This window comes from Mus caroli, chromosome 14 (genome assembly GCF_900094665.2).
Source record: "Mus caroli chromosome 14, CAROLI_EIJ_v1.1, whole genome shotgun sequence".
Classification (NCBI taxonomy): Eukaryota; Metazoa; Chordata; class Mammalia; order Rodentia; family Muridae; genus Mus; species Mus caroli.
Genome location: NC_034583.1, coordinates 70,791,190 through 70,811,807, shown reverse-complemented (window position 1 = coordinate 70,811,807; position 20,618 = coordinate 70,791,190). Strand labels below are relative to the sequence as shown.

Genomic DNA, 20,618 nt, shown 5'->3' with positions numbered 1-20,618 from the left:
GAAAAGAAAAGAAAAGAAAAGAAAAGAAAAGAAAAGAAAAGAAAAGAAAAGAAAAGAAAAGAAAAGAAAAGAAAAGAAAAGAAAAGAAAAGAAAGAAGTTGTTGTTGTTTTAAATACAGCATCTGATACGTCCAAACAGATAGTCCTATGAGAATGAGATTTCAGCCTTGAGAAGCTATGGAGTCATTTAGCAATGGACATCCCATCACCTAAGTCATTTGCTGACCATCTTTCCTCAGAGCTTTAGATGAGCACTGCTCTTCATAACCCATGTGCTACTGCCCCCATAGAATGGCAGGCAAGTATTTCATCCTTCCCATTCTGACACAGCCATTGTACAAACATGTGTACAATCACATGGCACCTGATGCACTGATCTTCTGAATCTTCATTCCACGTAACCCTTGGATAAGTTACCCCAGCTGGGCAACTTGCCGTTTATTTGTATACTCTCCAAAATGCCTGCCAACCAAAAGGGTTTGTGATATATATATATATATATATATATATATATATATATATATAATTTCTCCAGCATTTTCATAACATCTATCCAAAGAACTGGACACACATTTTCTGGTATTATAACAAATATTGGTCTTTAAAAAATAGTAAGATACTTTATTGGATAACAATGAAAATATCTAACGTTTGGTACATTTGAGGTCATTTTCCTTGTTTGCTGCTCCAATTATGGAGGGAGAAGGAAGGAAGAAAAGAAGGAAGAAAGGAGAAAGAGAGCAGTACATGAACACTCTTTCTGGCTCTAAGTGCCCAGGAGGAAACACAGAGCCATGGAGAGCGCAGGCATGAACTGGAGCCAAAAGCAAAGTTGCTCTGAACTGCCTGAGACTAGCACCAGGAATTAAGGGGAACCAAGTGACAGCCTGGGTCCAAGAGGGAAAAACCCGTTCCTCTCCTTGCTAAATGCTTTGCTCTCTCCCCTCCTTACTCAAGGACTGCTGGGAGGTGAGACCATTACTAGAAATCCTGCTTTTATTTTTCCAATCTGCTGGGACTTTTCAGTCTCAGAATTAAATACGTGCTCCTTAAATGCTCTCATAAATCCACAGTTGGTGGGAAAGCCAGCCAACCATACAACAGGTAGAGAAATAAAACCACACTGTACCCAACCTCAAATAATTTTGCATATCATTAGGCAGAACACAGTCACAGGTTTATTTTAATAATACATGCACCATTTCATAAATAAAAAAGCAACGTGTGTTCAGCCAAGAGACTGCTCTCTGCTAAAGAAATAATAAATAAAATTATAAATTATTATTTCTTCCCCTAAAAGTGATCCCTCAGATGAATGCTTGTTTGCCTTTGTTTATGAAACAACGCATGAATTATTAAAATAAAGTTAGCAGTGTGTTCAGCTTAACGATAACAAAAACTGTTCCCATTTCCATAGGCTAAGGCTGGATTTTCTGCTTAAAATACCTAGAAGAGAGCTTATTTATGCAACTACATTTCACAGCGAGGAAATCAAAGTCACTTCTCTTCTTTCAGGTTGGAAGACTTAAGGGTTGCTTGCTTCATTGAACCTGACTTTCCTGGAAAGAAAATATCCCAAACCAACAGTAACACAATATTTCAGAAAAGTTGATGATGCGTATAACTTATCCTCATATTACTAGGGGTTTAAAGATAGACCAGCCTGTCTCCAATGTAAAATCTTTAGATATGAAGGAACCAAAATCCACTATTAATTCTGCTAAAATTACAGCAATAGTTCCATCGTTAAAACAATAATTCTACTTCAAATATAGTACTAATAGTGTTCCTACTGATAATAGGTCTATCATTTCTTAAGTTGACCAGAAATTTAAACTGTGCATGGTACAAAGATTAAACTTAAATGATGCTTCCATTTGTCCCCCTCATCTCCAGTCATTCCCAAATACTCATCTAATCTGTTTCATTACTTCCCTTCTGTCTCCTCCCCCATTGGGATATTTTTAGTGCCCTGGATCTTGACAAAAGGAAGTAGAAATAGGAACTGAAGATGGGGGAAGTGTTACTGGCAGAACTGCAGCTGTGGCTTCAGCAGTGACAAGTCAGAGGGACAAAGGGTGGAGGGCTTCCCCAGTGGCCAGAAACAAACCTTAAGGAAACTATCCAAACTGACAGCCATCTTGGAGCCAACTCTCAGCAGAGTGCCACCCTCCTGTACCCTTTTTATTTGGATCTTCCACCCAAGGCTATATCCTAAGCCTATATGCTTGGCTCAGCTTTATTTCACACCCTTTTCTACCCTTGCCTTCATGTCAAGATGCTAGATATACTCTACTCCCTTTATTACTCATTTCCCTTCCCAACTTCATCAGGACCCTTTGGCAACAATCAATTGTCCAGCCCATGATCCAATAACTACCAAGGGCCAGTGAAACATTTTGCATGTGCTGGTGGAAAAGAGAAAAGCACCAAAAGGTCAGGATCCAGAGGATCCTTCCAGCTGCTCTGTGAGCAAGGTAGCAAAGCTAACTAAGAGCTGATCAGGTGGATGCCTTGTTGGAACTGCCTTGTTGTTCCAGAAACCACAGTGACACCCGCTTTGTTAGAGCAGCTATGGACACACACCAGCCTAGCACAGAGAAGGTATTAGCAGACAGGCTCCAGTCTAAATCCTGACTCCACTCTTCTGTTGCTTAACGGTCTCAGACTCGGTTTCCTTAAGTCAAATAAGCAATGCCTACCCTGCAGGACTGTTAGGAAGAACAGGGATAAGGCTTGTAAATGCGACTCCATCAAGTATAGCCACCTTCATTATAATCACATCAGGACATAGAATCTGGTTTACATGGCTCTTTCCTAGATAGTGGCTTCTAGGTGTTTCTTCACCCCTTCTGATAGTCCTAGCAAACATAAGAGGGCCTACTACATAAAGGAATAAGAGACTAATCAAATCATTAAACCCAACCTCTCATTTATAAAACACTAGACATCCAGACTGCTACACATCTGATGTATTTATAGAATGTGGAGCAATGAATTCTCTATGCAGGGGTATTCTCTTCATCATGCAATCCATTACCTCCTGCTCTGGTCCTGAGCCTTGAAATATGGCTAGGCAAACTTTTTAAACTAATAGAGTGGATTTTCCAAGCCAAACATGGTATGCCTACAGTGAATGCTTAATTGCAGGTCTGTCAGTGCAGATTCTCACCTGATCAACTATGCTGTCTTATGTACTAAGACTAGAGAAAATACGGTTAGCTTGTAACAATCAGGTGATTAAGCCAGGTATAGTGGCTCACACTTTTAAGCCCAATACTTAGAAGCCTTAGAATATAGGCTTGACATGAATGTCAGGCAAACCTGGGCTACAGAGTGAAACCCTGTCTCAAAACGTTCCAAAACAACCAAAGAATTAGGTGAGCAAAATGGTTATAATTGTAAGGAAAATGAAAATAAATTGATTCTGAGTCACTGGATGTATTTCCAGCACAACCCAGCATCTCTAAGCTTAGAAACTTATCCTGCCCCTTTCTAGAGACTTCTATGTCTCATCCAGTCACCCACCCTTTACTTATGTACCTCCTGTGGACCTACAAAGCCTACATAAGGACCTACAAAGTCCTCACATAACAATGTGACCCCTGAGAACTCTCACCATATGTATATATATATTTATATGGTGTATATATATATATATGGTATATATATATATATATATATGTATATATATATTCAATACAGTGCTGTCTGTCATTTAGATTCAGAGGGAAAAAATAGAATGGAGTCAGTTGTTGGGGGAGGGGCCCATAAATATAAGACCAGTTATTTTAAGTTAGAAAGTTCTGTAAAATGAAGTAGGAAAAGATGTTTTTGCAGCAACACACACATACCCACACACATGCAAATGCATACACATACCTCTTTCTCTCTCTTTCTCTCTCTCTCTCTCTCTCTCTCTCACACACACACACACACACACACACATATACATACACACACACAGCATACATTGCATTGTATTACAACTGACATACACTGGGTTCAAGCTGATCACTAGTTTAGCCCACTACAGCTGCAAGGGAGCCAGGAGAGTGTAAAGCTATTTTAGAGCTGAGATGCCTGCATACAGTCCTTTTGTTGTTGTTGTTCTATGCAACTCTGCAAGGGAAAAAAAAGCAGACAGGACAGATTTTTAAAGTCCCATAATAGTGAGGAACTTTAATTAAAGTCTCCACAGGCTCACAACTGTGTGGTGCCTGGGGATTTTCCAGTTCTGCATTATCAACCAATCCAAACATGAGGAGAGCAAGTGAAAGAAATTGATTTAAAAACATGACAAAATTCAGCTTAATATAAACATCATAAATATAATATGAACAAAGCTGTAGAAGGGCCAAGTGACTTGGCAGGGGTCCAGGTGCAGCCAAGGTTGTGCAAAAGTGAGTGGAAGGCTGGGTTCAGTTTGCTTAAACAACACAGCTGGGCAGAAATAGTTCACAGAAGTCTAAATGTAAAGGCCCAAGGGAAGGTTCCGGAAATATATCTAAGGAAACTCACTCAAAAGGCCCATTTGCTTTCTTCCCTAAATGCTAAGCAAGGGATTTTTCTTCGTCAATGCTACCCCTACGTGATTGACACCTGACTAGGGACAGAATACGTGTTACAGCACGGACTCTGTCACTGAGCGCAGGTGTGCCTTCAAGAAAAGCTGCATTAAAAAAAAAGAAATAAAAAGAAAAAAGAAAGAAAGAAAGAAAGCTGCATTCTTCAGACTCAAGCCCCTCCACTGGGACATCAGAAAACTAAGTTAGAGGCCCCAGTTACTCATTCTTGCTTTAAAATATCCTCAGTTCCAGAAACCAATGCCAGGAAAATCTATTACAAGAGAGATATTTGCTGGGGCCTACCTGCTCATCTTTATCAGAGGTCATGACACTGCTTGAATCTCACCTTAAAGAGCTGTCTGGCCCAACAGAACCAGCTCCCACTTCTGACATGTTAAACACTGATCTCAGATCAATTCAGGTTTAGTTTGTCTCTGAAGACAGAACACGGTCCTCACCTAAATGCCCTCTGTAAGTCAGATTAGAACAGACCTCTAACAACAATTGGAGAGACATGTCCACTGAACAAGACCAAAAGGCTTTTATAACTATAGTCCTAGCTGATTGATGCCTTAAAGAAATGAGTTACAATGGCAAGATTCAGAAATATACACTGCGAAGGAAAAGGCTTATGAGAATTGGAATTCATAAACACAACAAGGGCTTCACAATTTGATGACAAGCAATAGTTTCCATTCAGGCTCAAATGCTTAAGACCCTGAGAAAAGTTCCTTTGGTGTGGTCTCTCTAAGGGAATGGGCTGAAGGATGTGAGTGATATCCTGGAGGAAGCTCCTTCAGTGTACCAGGATTTAGCACTTTCTCTGTTCACAGCCAGGTTTTCACTTCAATTATCATGATTACTAATAATATCCATTGCCGGTGTGTGGATGCTGATTACAGAGCCCTGAGCTTCCCGAGCACTGTCTCATTAATCCCCATAGCAACCCTATAAGGTGAGCACAATTATTCTCCCATTTCACAAATAAGATAAAGGATCTTTTCTCTGCAGCCACATAGCTGGTAAAGTCAAGGATTCCAAAGCTATTCTCTCTGAGCTGCCACTCCCCTGTTTCCATTCACTGATGAATTTAAGTACCTGCCTGCTCCGCCCCCACCCCTCCCTCCCACACACTTATTGTTCTGGAGTTAACCTGGGGAACCTGGGAGAGAATGAGATCCTTTCCTGTTTGATGGGCAGCAAGGCATGCCCATAGTACGTGAGACCACACTCCCTTTAATTCTCAGTGACTTCCAGGACTCAGAATGCAGCAGGTACCCCCAGCACGCACATCAGAGGTGTGTGAAGTGCAGAGGAGTGTGAAAAAGAGGGCAAAAAGAGAGGAATAGCAGAAAAACGAAGGCACACACCCAACCTGTGCCTAACTGAGCCAGTCGGCCCTTATCATCTACCAAAAGGCAATACCACTTAAAGATTCTAGATGCTCTACCATCCCCAGTTTCATAGCTCTTATCCTAACAGCCTTCCTGCTAGGCCAGTGCAAAAGGAATTATGTGTAGCTAGTGGGCTTTGTTTACAAAAGCTTACCATGTTCTTCCTCTGTGAAACCCAGAATACTGTTAATAAAACCAGTTGAAAGTGAGAGAAATTAAAGTGTAGAAGAATAAACTCAGAACTGCAAAACTGCCCTGCTACCTCCATTACTACAATTCCCACCCCACCCCACCCCACCCCAAATCAAGGCTCATTATGGGGTCTCCCGTGGTAAAAACAGATACAGAGCAGAGCTTACCAGGAGCAGGAGGAGGGGGTGTGGCAGGCACAAGGCCACTTTTGGAGGCCTCACATTCTTTCAGCTTGGTCTTCAGAGCCAAGATCTGACGGCGAATGCTAAGGACATTGTTTTGGTCTAGCGACTCCAGCTTCTCTACCACGAGGGTCATATTCCTTATCTAAAGAAATAAAAATTCAGACTTTATATTATTGTGCAATTTCTTTCATAAACATTCTGGGGCTGAATTTGTCATTTAGTGAAACATTGCTACAGAATACACCAGAGATTCTTCTGAATGGTTTCATTTGGAAGAATACATTTTATGGTTTAGACTGAACGCCTGTCACATCTCAGGCAATGTGTGTGACAAGAAGAAAATGGCAAAGATTTTAACAGCTTTAATAATAGAGCACAGGCTCACTCCAGGCATTCACAAATGTCCATTAAAGTTCATTTCTAATAACCTTCCCCTATAAACTCGTGTTTACTCATGTTGTATTATAATTAAGTTTCTAATGAATGGTGAGGGCTAGAGAAAAAATGTAAATTCTAAAACATGTAACTAGAATTCTCAATTATAGGCCGTGTCATGACTGTGCTGGTAAATGCTGGTTGATGTAAATTACCCAACCATAACATTAATATGATAATCTTATCCATAGATCTTTAAAGACTTTGCTAAAACATATTCACAAGATATACTTTTTGGCTTAATTCCTAAATGCTTTATTTTTCAGTATGTTCATTGAGAATTTTACACAATATATTTTATCCTATTCTTCCCCTTCCCCCAAATCCTCCCTGATCCTCCAGCTGCGCACTGGTTCAACTTCATGTTCTTTCCTTCTAAAGAACGAAAAATAAAGGTAGAAAAGCAACTAAAAACATGGAGCCCGATTTGTGCTGTCAATCTACTCCTGAGCACAGGGTTACTCTGCAGTGTGGTTGATGTACCCAGCATCATTCAATTAAAGAAAACTAATTTAGGAGCTATCATTTACCAATAGCTTCTGGGCTAGGGGTGGGACTTTGTGCCCAACGTCCCTCCCTCATGCTCAGATTTTCATCTTCCTTGAGCTTGCACACACTGTATGCATGCCGTCAGCCTTTGTGAGTTTGTTGGGTGTCTGCTCTGTTGTACCTGGAGAATGTTGTTTTCTTAAAATAGTCCACCACCTCTGGCTCTTATCATCTTTGTGCCCCCTCTTTCTGGGTAGGTCCCTGAGCATTGAGGTTGGTGTGGTAACCACATCACATTCAGAACTGAATACTCCAGAGTCTTTCAATTTCTGCACATTGTACGGCTGTCAGTCTCTATGTTAATTACCATCTATTTCAAGAAGAAGCTTCGGTGCTGAGTGTTGAGAGATGCACTGATCTATGGGTATAGCAATATGCCATCCAGAGCTGTTTTATTGCTATGTTGGACAAATCACCATCCCACATTTCAAGCTGTACTACAGAGCCATAGTAATAAAAAAAATCAGTATGGCACTGGCATTAAAAACAGACACGTGGATCAATGTAATAGAATTGAGGGTGATATAACTCCACACACACCAGTGGACACCTGACTTTCGACAAAAAGGCAGAAAATGCACACTGAAGAAAAGACAGCACCTTCAACAAATTGCACAAGTCAAACTGGATTGCTGCATGCGGAAGACTAGGAATTGATTCATATCTATTACCTTGTACAAAACAACTCTAAACAGATCTACATAAGGCCTGATACACAGGAAATTTCAGTATGTGGAGAATAATTCTAAGAGAAATAGGTGGTCATTCAAAAAGGGAAGATACCCGCAATCAGGGAAACTGTGCTTCTAGCCTCATGAGGATAAATCCAGGACAGAGAAGATGCCTGACTTCAAGTGGCCAAAGACAAGTCATTAAGATTTATGGTACCACTTTCCATAAACCAGAAAGGTCATTTATTTCTGAGGCAGAATTCTTGGTGTCTGACATCCTCTTCTCAGTCAATATGTTCCCAATACACTTAACTTATTTTGTAAGAATAGGCAACCATCAAAAACAAAACATGGATAGACCTCATGGTCCTGAGACAGTAGCAGAATTATGGTTGAGGAAAGAGATAGCCCATCCAGGTCAAGGCACTTGTTAAGTTACTGAATGAAACCTTTTTATTTTAGTTTGTTTGTTTTGAGACAGAGTTTCTCTGTGTAACAACTTTGGCTGTCCTGGAAAACTCTCTGTAGGCCAGGCTAGCCTTGAACACACAAAGATCTGCCTTCCTCTGCCCCACAAGTGCTGGGGTTAAAGGCATACGCCACCACTCCTAGCCCCAAAATACATTCTTGATATACTAAGAGATCAATCATTCCTTACCTCCACTTCGAGCATGTCAATAATATCTGTACTTCCAACAAAATTCTTCTTCAGCTGTAAGACCAGTTTTTGTATCTCCTTCACTTCCAGCTTAATCAACTCAAAGTCCAGTTCTGTGTAAGAGATGCTGTCCTTCTCCATGACCTCTACTCGGACCGTCAGGTTCAGGAGCTTCTTCTCATACACACTTATTAGCTGGACATACTCCTTCACCTAGAGGAGAAACAAAAAGCTTATGTCAACTCACAGAGTGATATCAAGTAGACTTCCTCTGCTATGATAGATGTGAAGATTATCTGATCCTTGTCAGTCACTGCAGAAGAACGCATTTTTTTATCCAAATGCAAACTAAAAATACCACATTATAGAGGCTTTTGGTCTCACATATACTGAAAATAATCCGTATGTATATTTTAATCTCCATTTCAAAGCCTGAGGATGTTAGCTCACTAGACTGCACAAGTTGGGATCATCTCCCTTCTCAGCTCATTTGCTCGAAATCAGAGTTTCTCAGCTTTGGTGCTATTGACATTTCAAGCAAGTCTTTTTCTTGTGGGGTGCTATACAGTACACTGTAGGATATTCAGTTGCTCCCAGTTATGACAATCAAAAAGTGTCTCAAGACATTATTAAATGTACTTTGGGGACAATCACTACCTCTACCAGCCTTTAGTTTAGAGCCATTGCTCTCTCTAAGTCTCAGTATTTTCTAGAAGAGAAGAAATGCACTGAGTAGAATCATTACTTTGTGAATCATGTGCCAAGAATTTTGAGCCCCTCTGCCTTTTACAAAGAAGGACAAGGACCCAACTTTCTATACAGTTTGTGAGTGTAGGCACAACTGCAGAATGCACATTTCATTAAGTGAGCTCACATTTATTCTAAGAACTGATTATTGCAATCAGACCTTTAAATTACACATTTGTTGCATACATTTGAATGTCTGATCATTAAGTTAAGGTTCCAAAAATTCCCTTGGTGGTTGAGTGTATAATTGGAATCTCCAAAAGGATATTTCAATAAACAGTCAGGGACACTTTTCTTGGTATGTGATCTCTAAAAGAAATGTCATGGCTTTTTCAAAGACCTGCTCATTAAAAAGTTGCTGCTTTCAGTTTCTTTTTTTAAAATGTGAGCATAAGTAATACTTCTCCCCAAACTGCAGTAATGTCAAGCGCCTGGATGAATTCAGACAGATGTTGACCCGTGGTCTCTCTAATGACAAAGGCAGCCCTAACTCCTGTCATTGTAACCCTTCCACTTAACCTCACCATGAAAATTAGAATAGACTCATAGGCCATGGACCTTCAGAGCTAGGGCCTCAGGAAAAGAGGTGTCTAATGAACTTTGGAATTGCAGCCCTTGGCACAACTACTGTATCTCCTCAGGCAAGCGATGTTTGCTGCCATCAGACACTCCATGACTCAGAGGCTGATAGGAATCATGATATGTGTGTGTATGTAGGTATTTCTTTAAAGCATGGGAGGTGCATATAACAAACAAGCTCCCCTCCCCAGACCCCCCAAAAATAAGCACAGACATAAGGTATTCAGGTTTCAACTTCTTTAAAAAAAATGGTCACAGAACCTTGCCTGTGGTAAAAATGTAATAATGTACCGATCCAGTGCGGAAATGGAAGTTTGAGAAATGAATGAGCTTGGTGGCATTTGGCCTCACCAGCTCTTGGAACAAATGAAACAGCCTTGGCTTTCCTGGAACACTTTGGTGGCACATTACAGCTCCTGCTCTGAGCAAATGAGCGATGCAACAGTCATCTCTGCTGAATAGAATGCGGTCCCTCACCCACCCCACCCCACCTAACCCCCATTCTCACAGAAACCCAAGGCATGGCCTAGAGTTTGTGGCCTCTGAGAATTTGTGCTGGGCTTTCCTTAAATTCAGATGTAAAACAAAAGGTCTCTCTTAGTCTGCCAGAAATTGTTGAAGGGCAATCCTTTCTGCTGACATTTGGAGAAGAGCTGAGTGGTATTCAGGAAAAACTGGAATTATCCACAATTATGGTGGGCAGGAGAAAATCTGAAGATGGGCCAGAAAGATTTCACACGTGAAATGTGCAGTTTGTATAGATTTTGTACATGGAGATGGCGCAGGCAGCTCTGAGAACCTGAGGATTTGTCCTGAATAGTCTCGGCTCAGTAACAGCACGGGAGCTACCCAGTGATGGGTCCAGCCCCACACCACTGGCGTGTAGCATCTTTAGCACATTTCTCCCTCCTGGATTTAGAATCCTTGTTCTGAGCAGAGAGAGGAGGCCCAAGTGGGGAGTTTGTCTCAAGAGGATATTTGTCATGTCTAAAGACATTTTGGTTGTCACATTGAGGACTGGTCAAGTGCTACTACTGGCGTTTACAGGCCAGGGCTGCTGTAAAATGTGCTAACAGAGATATGGGTCTAATATGGAGAGGACACATAGCTGGAGCAACATCTTTGCCCCAGTTTCATCACTACAGCCAAGTGTGAGCCTGGGAACATTCACCACGCTTGCCTTCAAGTCACCAGGCTAAGATTCATCATTTTATTTTATTGGTATCCACTTAACTATGTCATGGATACATATATATATATGGTTTATTTGGAGTCTATTTTGAGATGCTGCTGTTGTTTCTTACAATTAATGTGGCCTTGTCATAAATAAAGAGATAATATGGTGGCTATCTGACTAATTAATTAGTCTGGTTCATAGTTCTATTGGCTCCTCAAAACCCATGATGATAACTGTAGCCAGATTACTTGATATAAGTAAATGGACTTTGAAACATACTGTTATTTTCAACATATTCTTAAAAGCGAATGTAATTAGGTTAATTGACCTTGAAAATATCATCAAAATGTGCAGTATTTTGGTACAAGAACTGCCTGAGCTCAAATCTAACTTCAGTACCCACTGGGCAAATCACTTAAATTCTCTAAGTTTTACTATACTTTCCAAAACAAGGATAACGACATCAAGCTTGCAAGATTATTAGAGACCAGAGATTGTGTACACAAGGGGCCTCACTAATAGATGCTCTATAAATTCTAGAAATGAACAGAGAAATGGCAATTTCAGTGTTTTTTTTCAATCTGACCTTTTAATTTACTTTTACTCCACTGCACAAAGCATTGCTCAATCAATGTTGTTTGTTTATAGGTTGTTCAAATATCTCCCAGGCTGCCTCAACCTTCTCATGCATGAGCATCTATTAGCAAATGTGTCATATTAAACGACTTACCCCAAAGACTAGGAACCTTGAGAGAAAGAAAACAAAATAAACAAACAAACAAAACCTGAGCTGCCTTTTATGTCATCTCCTTCCTAGGTACGGCCATACAGGGTGTGTCACAAGTAATGGAAAAATCTAAAAGGCTTTCGGTATTTTCTTCAGAGGCAGCTCCTGACTTCGCTGTGTACTGACAGATAATGAATTAATGGAAGGCAGTCTCAAGCCTTTCACCTGCTCAGAATGGGCATTCCCCCAGGTTCCTAGATAAATGGTGATTTCCAAGACAGCCTGGAGACAGCTATAATAATTCACCTAGAAATCCAGAAGCCCTCAGCTAAAGAGATAACTCGGGATTTGAAGGCATAACTGACCTAGCACATACCTTGGGTCTTCTCAGAAGAGTAATAACAGCCTAGACAGGTGGGAAAGATCTGCCTTGATTCTGAAGGCTCAAATCCCTGACCTGAATATAGCAGCCAAGAGAGGAATGACCTCAGGGGAAGTCCCCTTCCCCATGTGAATGTTGGGCTTTCTGTCATTAAAGTGGGAGGGAGGAGTCCTGCCTATCTCCATTAAAGGCTTGCTTGAAAGAGTAGGGACACCTAGAAGCACTTGGACAGATGCCAATGAAGGTCACTACTGTTATAACTGGTGCCATTTACCATAGCAAATCAGCCCTGCAAACCTCAGCTGATAGTAAACTCCTCTGTTAGGCTTCCATTTGATTTGAGGGGCCGGGGTAGACAGACAAACTGCTGATACCTTCAGAACTAAAAATTGTCTCACCTATGCTGTTCCCATTCTCCTCCAATTATTAGCAAAGCAGGTGCCACCTGGCCATGCCCACTTAGGCACTGGAACTAAATGCCCCACATTCACAAACCTGCCAGGCCACAAGCTCTCCCTGAAGTGGCTTGAGGTTTCAAACTGCCCTTCACACTCCTGCCAGCAAAGATGCCATACAAATCAGGGGCTTCCACGATTTCAAAGTAAATGACTCCAACTGAAAAAGGTCTTTACCTAGGATTTTCCTCTACTTGTTATGTTTTTATGCATAACTTCTTATCTCCACTTGATTATGCTGGAATAAGGCTATGAATATTAATGGATGGAATTTATAATTTAGTGCTGTGCCTTTTCTGCTGATTAATTCAAGGACATTTTATTTCTTGGGAAGCTAGGTTCCTGGAGTAGTCAAACACATTTTCCTGGACACTCATTTTAACTTAGAATATTTATCTACCAATTCAAGTTGAAAGCAGGGTCTCGGGCTTGCCATAATTTTTTGTCTTAAAGGATAACTACATTGGATGTTGAGGTAGTGGCTATACTTAAATTGCTAAGGAAAACTTATTTGGCTGCAGTAAAGCCAGAACTCCTTGTAAATTGATGGGGTTGTATTAAATAATGCATAATGTGATTATATTCTAGCCTGTACTTCACCTGGGCATAAAACAGAAGCCTTCCCAGTTGATTTGTAGCGTGGCAAAAAGCTGAAATGGGGTCGAAACTGGAATGGCAAGTCGCATTGCTCCAACAGGCTAAGAGAAAGGTAAACCCTTTAGAACAAATTCCTGCGGCTGCGCAGAGCAGAAACCAGAAGGTTCTAACTAGGGTTTTTCCCAAGGCCAAGAGACCTATTAATCTCCACTCAGATTCCTAAAGAAGCCTATAATTTTTGGTTTCATGGGAGACATGGGGAATGAAATGTTCCTCTTGTGACAATCAAAAATAACTCCCAAGAAAGAGGGGGAGGAAGAAAGGGGGGATTTACACAGATTTAAATGTATGCAACATTAAAGGAGGAAGGAAAGTCAAAGAGGTAAGGAAGAAAATCAGGAAGGTAAATTGAGAATGGGAAAGAGAAGATTTGAAAGAGAAAGGAAAGGAGGAAGAAAACCCAGAGGAGGAGGAAGAGGAGGAGGAGGGAGAGGAGGAAGGAAGGAAGAAGGGAAAGGACCATCTAAAGGAGAGAGAATACCAACAAGAGCGCAACAATTAAAAGAATCAAAAAGGGAAAATAGGAAAACTATGGAAGAATGAACAAGAAGAAGAATTAAGGCAAAGTGAATAGGAAACCACTGGGAACAAAAAATAGAATAGCAATTGAAGAAAAATATGGCAAAGAAGTAAGACAGACTAGATCCAAAGAGAACAGAGAAGAGGGGAGAGAAAACAAATCAAAACTGGAAAGGTGGGAAAAGGCCAAAGAGGAGAAACCACCAAACAATCAAAGCTGCAAGCTGGACCAGAGGGGTTTCCCATTTTGTTCCCACTGTGTGAAGAACAGCATTTTTTTTTTCATGCAGTAAATTTTTCCACTAAACCTTGATCCCACTCTCTTCCTGAGTTCTACTAGTTCCTGAGCTCAGAGATTTACTATAAATCAACTCATTGTTTGAAAAGAAAATGCTTACCTTAGAAAACTCTCTCTCGAATTTCTGAGAAAGGATGTGAGCTGTGTACTCTAAGCGCTCCACTCTGTCAGCGGGAAAGGCGGTGTCCGGCAGGGAAACAGAACACTGGCAGGTCCCATGGCTGTCCACAGACCCAGTGAAATTGGAAAGTGGCTGTAAGTGACAAAAGATGAGCATCAGTAATAAGCTAGGAAATGAACCTTTTAGGCACCAGAAATGACAGAAATTTGCTTGTCAAAAAGAGTGACTGGAGGCAAACTAGTAGAAGCCAACATCAATGAACAACATCACAGAGACAAGCCAAACCTCATCTCCACCCGCTGGTTCAGCCACTGTGTCAGTAGCTTGTACCCAAAGGAAGAGTCCCCATGCTTGAGGAGTCTTAAAGAAATCACTGTTGTCTCTGTGCAGAGAAAGGGAAATAAAGAGGAGACACAAGAGACATTTAAGGGACTAATAAATTTGCACATCTGTTCTACTGTTTGCAGGATGTGACCTCTTTAGTTCATATCCTCTTCTATGAAATTGAGACCCTCTGATTGATGGACCATCCTCTGGAGTAAGCAAGCTGTGTGAGCAGAGTCTCTACACACACACACACACACACACACACACATGCTTTTACTCCAATCCCAGCCCAGTTTCTCTCAATTATAATAAAAAAAAATGAAGGTTTGTGGGCCATGGTAAAGATATCCAGTGAGAATTCAACTCTCCTCTTCAGCTGGGAAATTATAAAAATTTGCATTTTTTTCCAAATGGAAACAAGCCATCTATTTACTCAAAAACTGAGCAGTGTATGAGTTTGTATCTCACTCACAAATTTCTCAAATAGAAGTTCTCTAAGCTTACGACTTGCAAAGAAAAAAATTAACGTATCTGAAGTTTCTTTAAGATATTCAGGCTCACACTTCGATGCCACTGCATATTTTAAAATGACAGGTTTGAAAGATTCTGTTTTCCTTCTGTCCCCTTTGAACTACCCCAAGGGGATCCTAGCACAATTAACATTTTTCATTACTACTATTGCCTTGCAGAGCGAGCTTTGTCAGCCAACTGGCTGTGGCTTTTAATGATCTCATCGGAAGGCCAGCCCAAAGCTCACCTATGGAGCATCAGCCTGAAGGGACTCTTTATGAAACTAAGGAGGAGAGAGCAGTTGTCAGTCTGGAGAGATTCCAGCCATGCCTCAAAGTTCACATCAGCTGGTGACAGCTGAGTGTATCTGCTCTACACACAAGCTACCCTACTGATCTTCATGAACAAACTTGTTCTCAGTATTAGATGTTCCTGTAATCGAGATTTGGCCCGTCAGTGACTCGTAAGGGTAGTGACTGTGCTAGTTTTTAAATGAAATGAAGCTTCTCTAAAATGATTAGAATGAAATGTGTTAGTGTTATATCTGTCTGCCTGCCTGTCTGTCTGTCTGTCTGTCTGTGGAAGCCGGAGGACAACCCTGTGCACCATTTCCCTTTTTTCTTGAGACAATCTCTCATTGGCCTGGGACTCACCAAGTAGGCCCAGCTTCTGGCCAGTGAGCCTCAGGAACCCTCCTCACTCTCCCTCCCCAGCACTGTGACAACAACCTCACACTACCTCATCTGGCTTTTAAATTTGGGGTTCTGGGGATCGAGCTCAAGTCCCTTTGTTTGCCATCACTTTACCTTTTACTGTGTTCCCTTACCAGCCCTCCATTCCAGGAAAAGTCTTGGCATTGACCTTTCTTGTGGAATCAGATCCCTCTGTCATAAGGATCAGGGAAAAAAGCATAGGACAAGCCTGTGCTGCACATGGAGCAAGGGGTTAAAGTGGGGAGGAGGAGGGTCTTTGCAAAGAATGGATAAGGACTGGAGAATACAGGCCAGGAGTCCATCAGAGAGGCTGGATCCTCTTGGACTCAGATCTATCACTCCATCTAAAGACAGAGAGACTCTGGCATAGGTATGCCAAGTCTTTTACAAGCTTTCGAAGAGATGCCTTAGTAGAATAACTACCTAGCAAAGAAGAGATCTTGCATTGCATTGACAAGAGGAGGTTAACTAGCTTCACAAGACAGGGTGGACCATTCCCAGAGTTCTCTGAGAAGCCCTGTCAGCTCAGGAAACAGGGGACATCATCAAACAGTCTCTAGACAATCAACTAGGAGCCACTAGCTAGCAACTTTCAGTCCTGAAGTTCACCTGAAAGGCACGCAAATAATTATGAGCCTCACTGACAGCCATTCCTCTGGCTTCTATTGAACATCTCTGCCCCACCTCTGTAGACTCCATCCTGCTTATCACCAGCCCAGTGTGCTCGGCTGACATCAAAACGGTCCATAAGTTTGATCAGTGTCTCCCATTAGAGATATTTCTGCTCCTGGAATTCAAAGACAATGAAGCTAATGGTGATGAGTCCCCTCTTCAGTGAATGCTTAAACTACGTGAGTGAAACGTGGGAATGGGAAGCAAAGACAAGTGCTTGTCCTCTTGGCCTTTGAAAGGATGCATGATCCTCTTGTGGAGGGCAAGTAGAACCCTGTGGGCCCCACAAGAGTGACTGTACTACAAAGTTCGCACTCGGTATGTATTCAGTTAACAGTTACTAAGGTCTATAATACCCCATGCTCTGGAATTAAAAGTTGATTAAGACCAATTCTGGCTCAATCAGGCTCACTTTCATTCTGAATGCCCTAGGGACTTTTCCAACAGCTTCATACCCTGAAAGCAAAGGCACCCAGACCAACGCTGCCAGTGACTCTAAGGAGCCTTCTCGACATCTGTGAGAGGAAGCAGCCACTTCTTTGGAGGCACGCATGGCATTATGAGCCCTCCAGCAGACAGTGTGACTCACATTGGTGATTTAAGATCGCAATTGGCTCTAATTAGCAGCCAAGTCTAAGTGCCCACAAAGATTCACGACGTAAAATAATGGTACTCCACGTTTCAGAAGTACAGAAAATGATACGTTTGGAACTTGCTCAATGACAGTTATAAAAGGGTTTTCCACTACTTTCCAACAAGCTCATCAAGCTGACAGCCAGCCCTAGAAAATTAGGTTTATAGTGGAATTGACACCTGGTCCACTATAAAAGGAGGTTGGTGCCTGACTCACTCACCCCAGGCAGATAAGCAAACAAGGAAGGAAATTGGAGACTCTCAGTACAATTTAACTACTAGTTCTTGCCTACTTTCAAATATTTGCCTTCTTACCAGACAGTGGGCACTTTGAATTCCTCTGTTCCTCACTGATATTTTATTTTCTATTATTGCAGTTGATGATGTTACACGGAAATGCTGGATTTTGATTGGTTGTGAACCTTCATGACAAATTCTTATTGTTAACCACATCTAACAGAAATAAAATAGGCTGTTCTGATTGTCCCCAGAAATTGTTTAATACCCCAAGATAAGATTTTTGGCTACTGAGAAGCCAGTATGACTGTGATTCTCTAAACTTGATCCCCTTTTAAAGACAATTTTCATCTGTGCCCTGGAAACACAGAAAGTTGCATGCAGTGGGATGGTTTTCACAACAGGCTCCTTTGAAATGAGTTAAAACCTGAATGAAACAACTAAAGTGTATGAATGGACTGATCTGGGGAGGTAAAATGTCCCAGGGGACTCTAAGTCAATGACCCCTCACCATAGTAAGCCTCAGATTCAACTCTAAAATGGGACCCTTACTCTTACCTAACTCTTGTGGGTTAAATAAGATGCACTGTGTACTAACCTAGTCTTGGCATTCATTAGGCATTCACTGGGTATTACTGATGCCCTTTTCCTCCGGGTCCCATCCAAACCATTTGTTGATCACATTTTCATTGTCCCAGATTTTAAAGAAACTAATGTCAATACCCCTCCCTCCCCCTCCCTCCTCTTTTCCAATTTACCCTTCCAATCAGACAAGTTCATGAAAGTGGCTGGCTAGAGGATCTCTGAATGAAATGCCTAGTTAGTTCTGAAGAAGGCACTTTGAGGCGTTAGGAGCCCTCAAGCACAAGTCACCCTCAGCAAGACCAACCTGGGAAGTTTTGCAGAGCAGGACTTCTGCAGAAAGCCTGACCAATACAGATGCAGATGCATGCACCCAACCATTGGACTGAGCATGGGGACCCTAATGGAGGAGTTAGGGGAAGAACTGAAGGAGCTGAAGGGGTTTGCAACCCCACGGGAAGAACAACAATATCAACCAACCAGACCCCCCAGAGCTCCCAAGGACTAAATCACCAACCAAAGAGTACACATGGAGGGACCCATGGCTCCAGCTGCATATGTAGCAGAGGATAGCTGGGATCTGGGATCAATGGGAGGGGAAGCCCTTGGTCCTGTGAAAGCTTGATGCCCCAGCATAGGGGAATGTGAGGGTGGGGAGGCGGGAGTGGGCAGGTGGATGAGGGAGCACCCTCATAGAAGCAGCGGAAGGCGGATGGGATAGAGGGTTTGTGAAGGGGAAACCGAGAAGGGAGATAACATTTGAAATGTAAATAAATAAAATAAACAATTAAAAAATAGTATATATATAAAAAAAGGAAAGGTCCAGAGGTAAAGTGGGCAACTGTTTCCTGTCCCGCATCCTGCACTCTTTCATGCCTCTCTATTTTTTAAAGGAAATCCAACGAGTTCTCACCCCCAAAGAATTAGGCAAACCAAGCGTTGTACATCGGGAGCCTCTCCAGGCTGATCCCTGTGAAACATGGACCCTTCATTCATTCATTTTACTGCAGTAGTTGTTTGGCACTGGAAACAGTTCCAGCAATTCCATATTAAAAAAAAAAAAAGATTGAAAAGAATTCTCTTGGGAAATGAATACATGCAGTGTTTTTTTTTCCCAAGATTAATAATTCCTCTTCTTATAACTGACGAATGTATTATGAATGAATGTACGTATGTATGCATGTATGTGTACATGTGTATGCACTTGTGTGTGTATGCATATGTGTGTATGCATATGTGTGTGTATGTGTGTGTAGAGATAGTATATGTCTTTCTCTACTACTTGTCACTTAATTTTTCTTGAGATAAGATCTATCACTGAATACAGAGATCACCAATTTGCTAGAATGGTTGGCAAGTAAGCCCCAGGGATTCGCCTGTGTCTGCCTCCTCCAACCAGTAATGGGGTTGCAGATGAGTGCCTCCTCACCTGGCTTCCTAGGTGGGTGCTAGAAACACAGACATTGGTCCTTGTGCTGGTGTGGAAGGTGCTTTCCTGACCATTCCATGACCTCGGTCCCATCACCCATCTTCCTTATAAACTAGGTGCAGAGGAACTGTCAAGGCTCCAGATGTTGCCTGGAGAGTCTCACTCCTTCAGAGTGTGCTACCTCTGAGCAGCAAATCCGTTGGAGTGACTGGAGTGGCAACTCTGGTATCCCTCTCCTGAATCTCTCATCCCAGACATCATATTAGAATCAATTGGACACTTTTTAAATGCCCGAGTTATAAACTCATGTGCTGGGTAGAATCAAGGATTCTGATTTTAAGATTCTCCTCACCACTGATCCTGCAGGTCACCCTGGGAGGAGAACCTCTTTAGAACATACCTTTCCCCAAATACATTAGCTAGAAAACTGGGCTGTTGTCTCTCCTGCTAACAATTTAATTACTTCACTCGGGTTTTAATTCATTTTCCCAGCATCTCCAGTGAACAGAAAGAGTCATAAATCCTTTAAAGTGCCCAGGTCTAGTCAACCATGAAATTGTATTCAGGTCCCCCAAAAAGTGAGCAAAAGGAAATTGAACAGAGCTCACCCAGACTCAGCAACTCCCTCACCTGAGACACAGTACCACCTTCTGCCCAAGAATTGCCTCCCGGAGGCAACCAGGCAGCTGTAGCCTGGGGTGATGTTGGAGGTGTGGTCAATTCCAGGGAATGTGCAGAGGTCAGAGTTGTCCTGGAGCCAGAGCCAAGGCAGAACTGAAGGGCCAGGAGGAAGAGAAGGCTGTAACTCATCGTGCCTTCTAAGTTAAGATGCTGGCTTCTTCCCAGAGCCTCAGGGCTTCTTATAGCTCCCAGTGGGGATTTCCCCATGGCCAGTGTGTGAAGAAAGAGGAAGTACCCATGGGAACATGTGACTCACCCTAGGAGGGTCGGGACATCTGCAACCTGAGTCCTGTCCACACCTTGCACCAAGCCCCACTCTGTGGCCTGCCCTTAGATACAGGTCCCCCTCCCACCCCCAACAAATATTAACTTACATAAATTTCTTCAAGCCAATATCTGATTTCTAACTTGATACTTCCTTGAAGGAGACAGAATCAAAGTAGCCTTTGTAGATGAGATAAAGTTTAGAGGCTCCTGGGGGGGGGGNGGGGGGGGGAGTAACCTTTGTCCTTCTCCTAGA

General features: G+C 42.0%; 1 protein-coding gene across 1 annotated transcript in view; it reads right to left on the bottom strand.

Annotated features, from left to right (window-relative positions):
• Olfm4 (olfactomedin 4) overlaps positions 1-20,295 on the bottom strand; it is a 23,029-nt gene extending 2,734 nt beyond the window's left edge. Inside the window, exons 1-4 of the mRNA XM_021182589.2 lie at positions 20,048-20,295; positions 14,294-14,446; positions 8,653-8,865; positions 6,322-6,481 (exon numbers count right to left, since the gene is read on the bottom strand). Of these exons, the coding sequence (XP_021038248.1) occupies positions 6,322-6,481; positions 8,653-8,865; positions 14,294-14,446; positions 20,048-20,227 (706 nt within the window). The 5' untranslated portion in view covers positions 20,228-20,295. The remainder of the gene's footprint in view (positions 1-6,321; positions 6,482-8,652; positions 8,866-14,293; positions 14,447-20,047) is intronic.
• Positions 20,296-20,618: the final 323 nt, after the last annotated feature.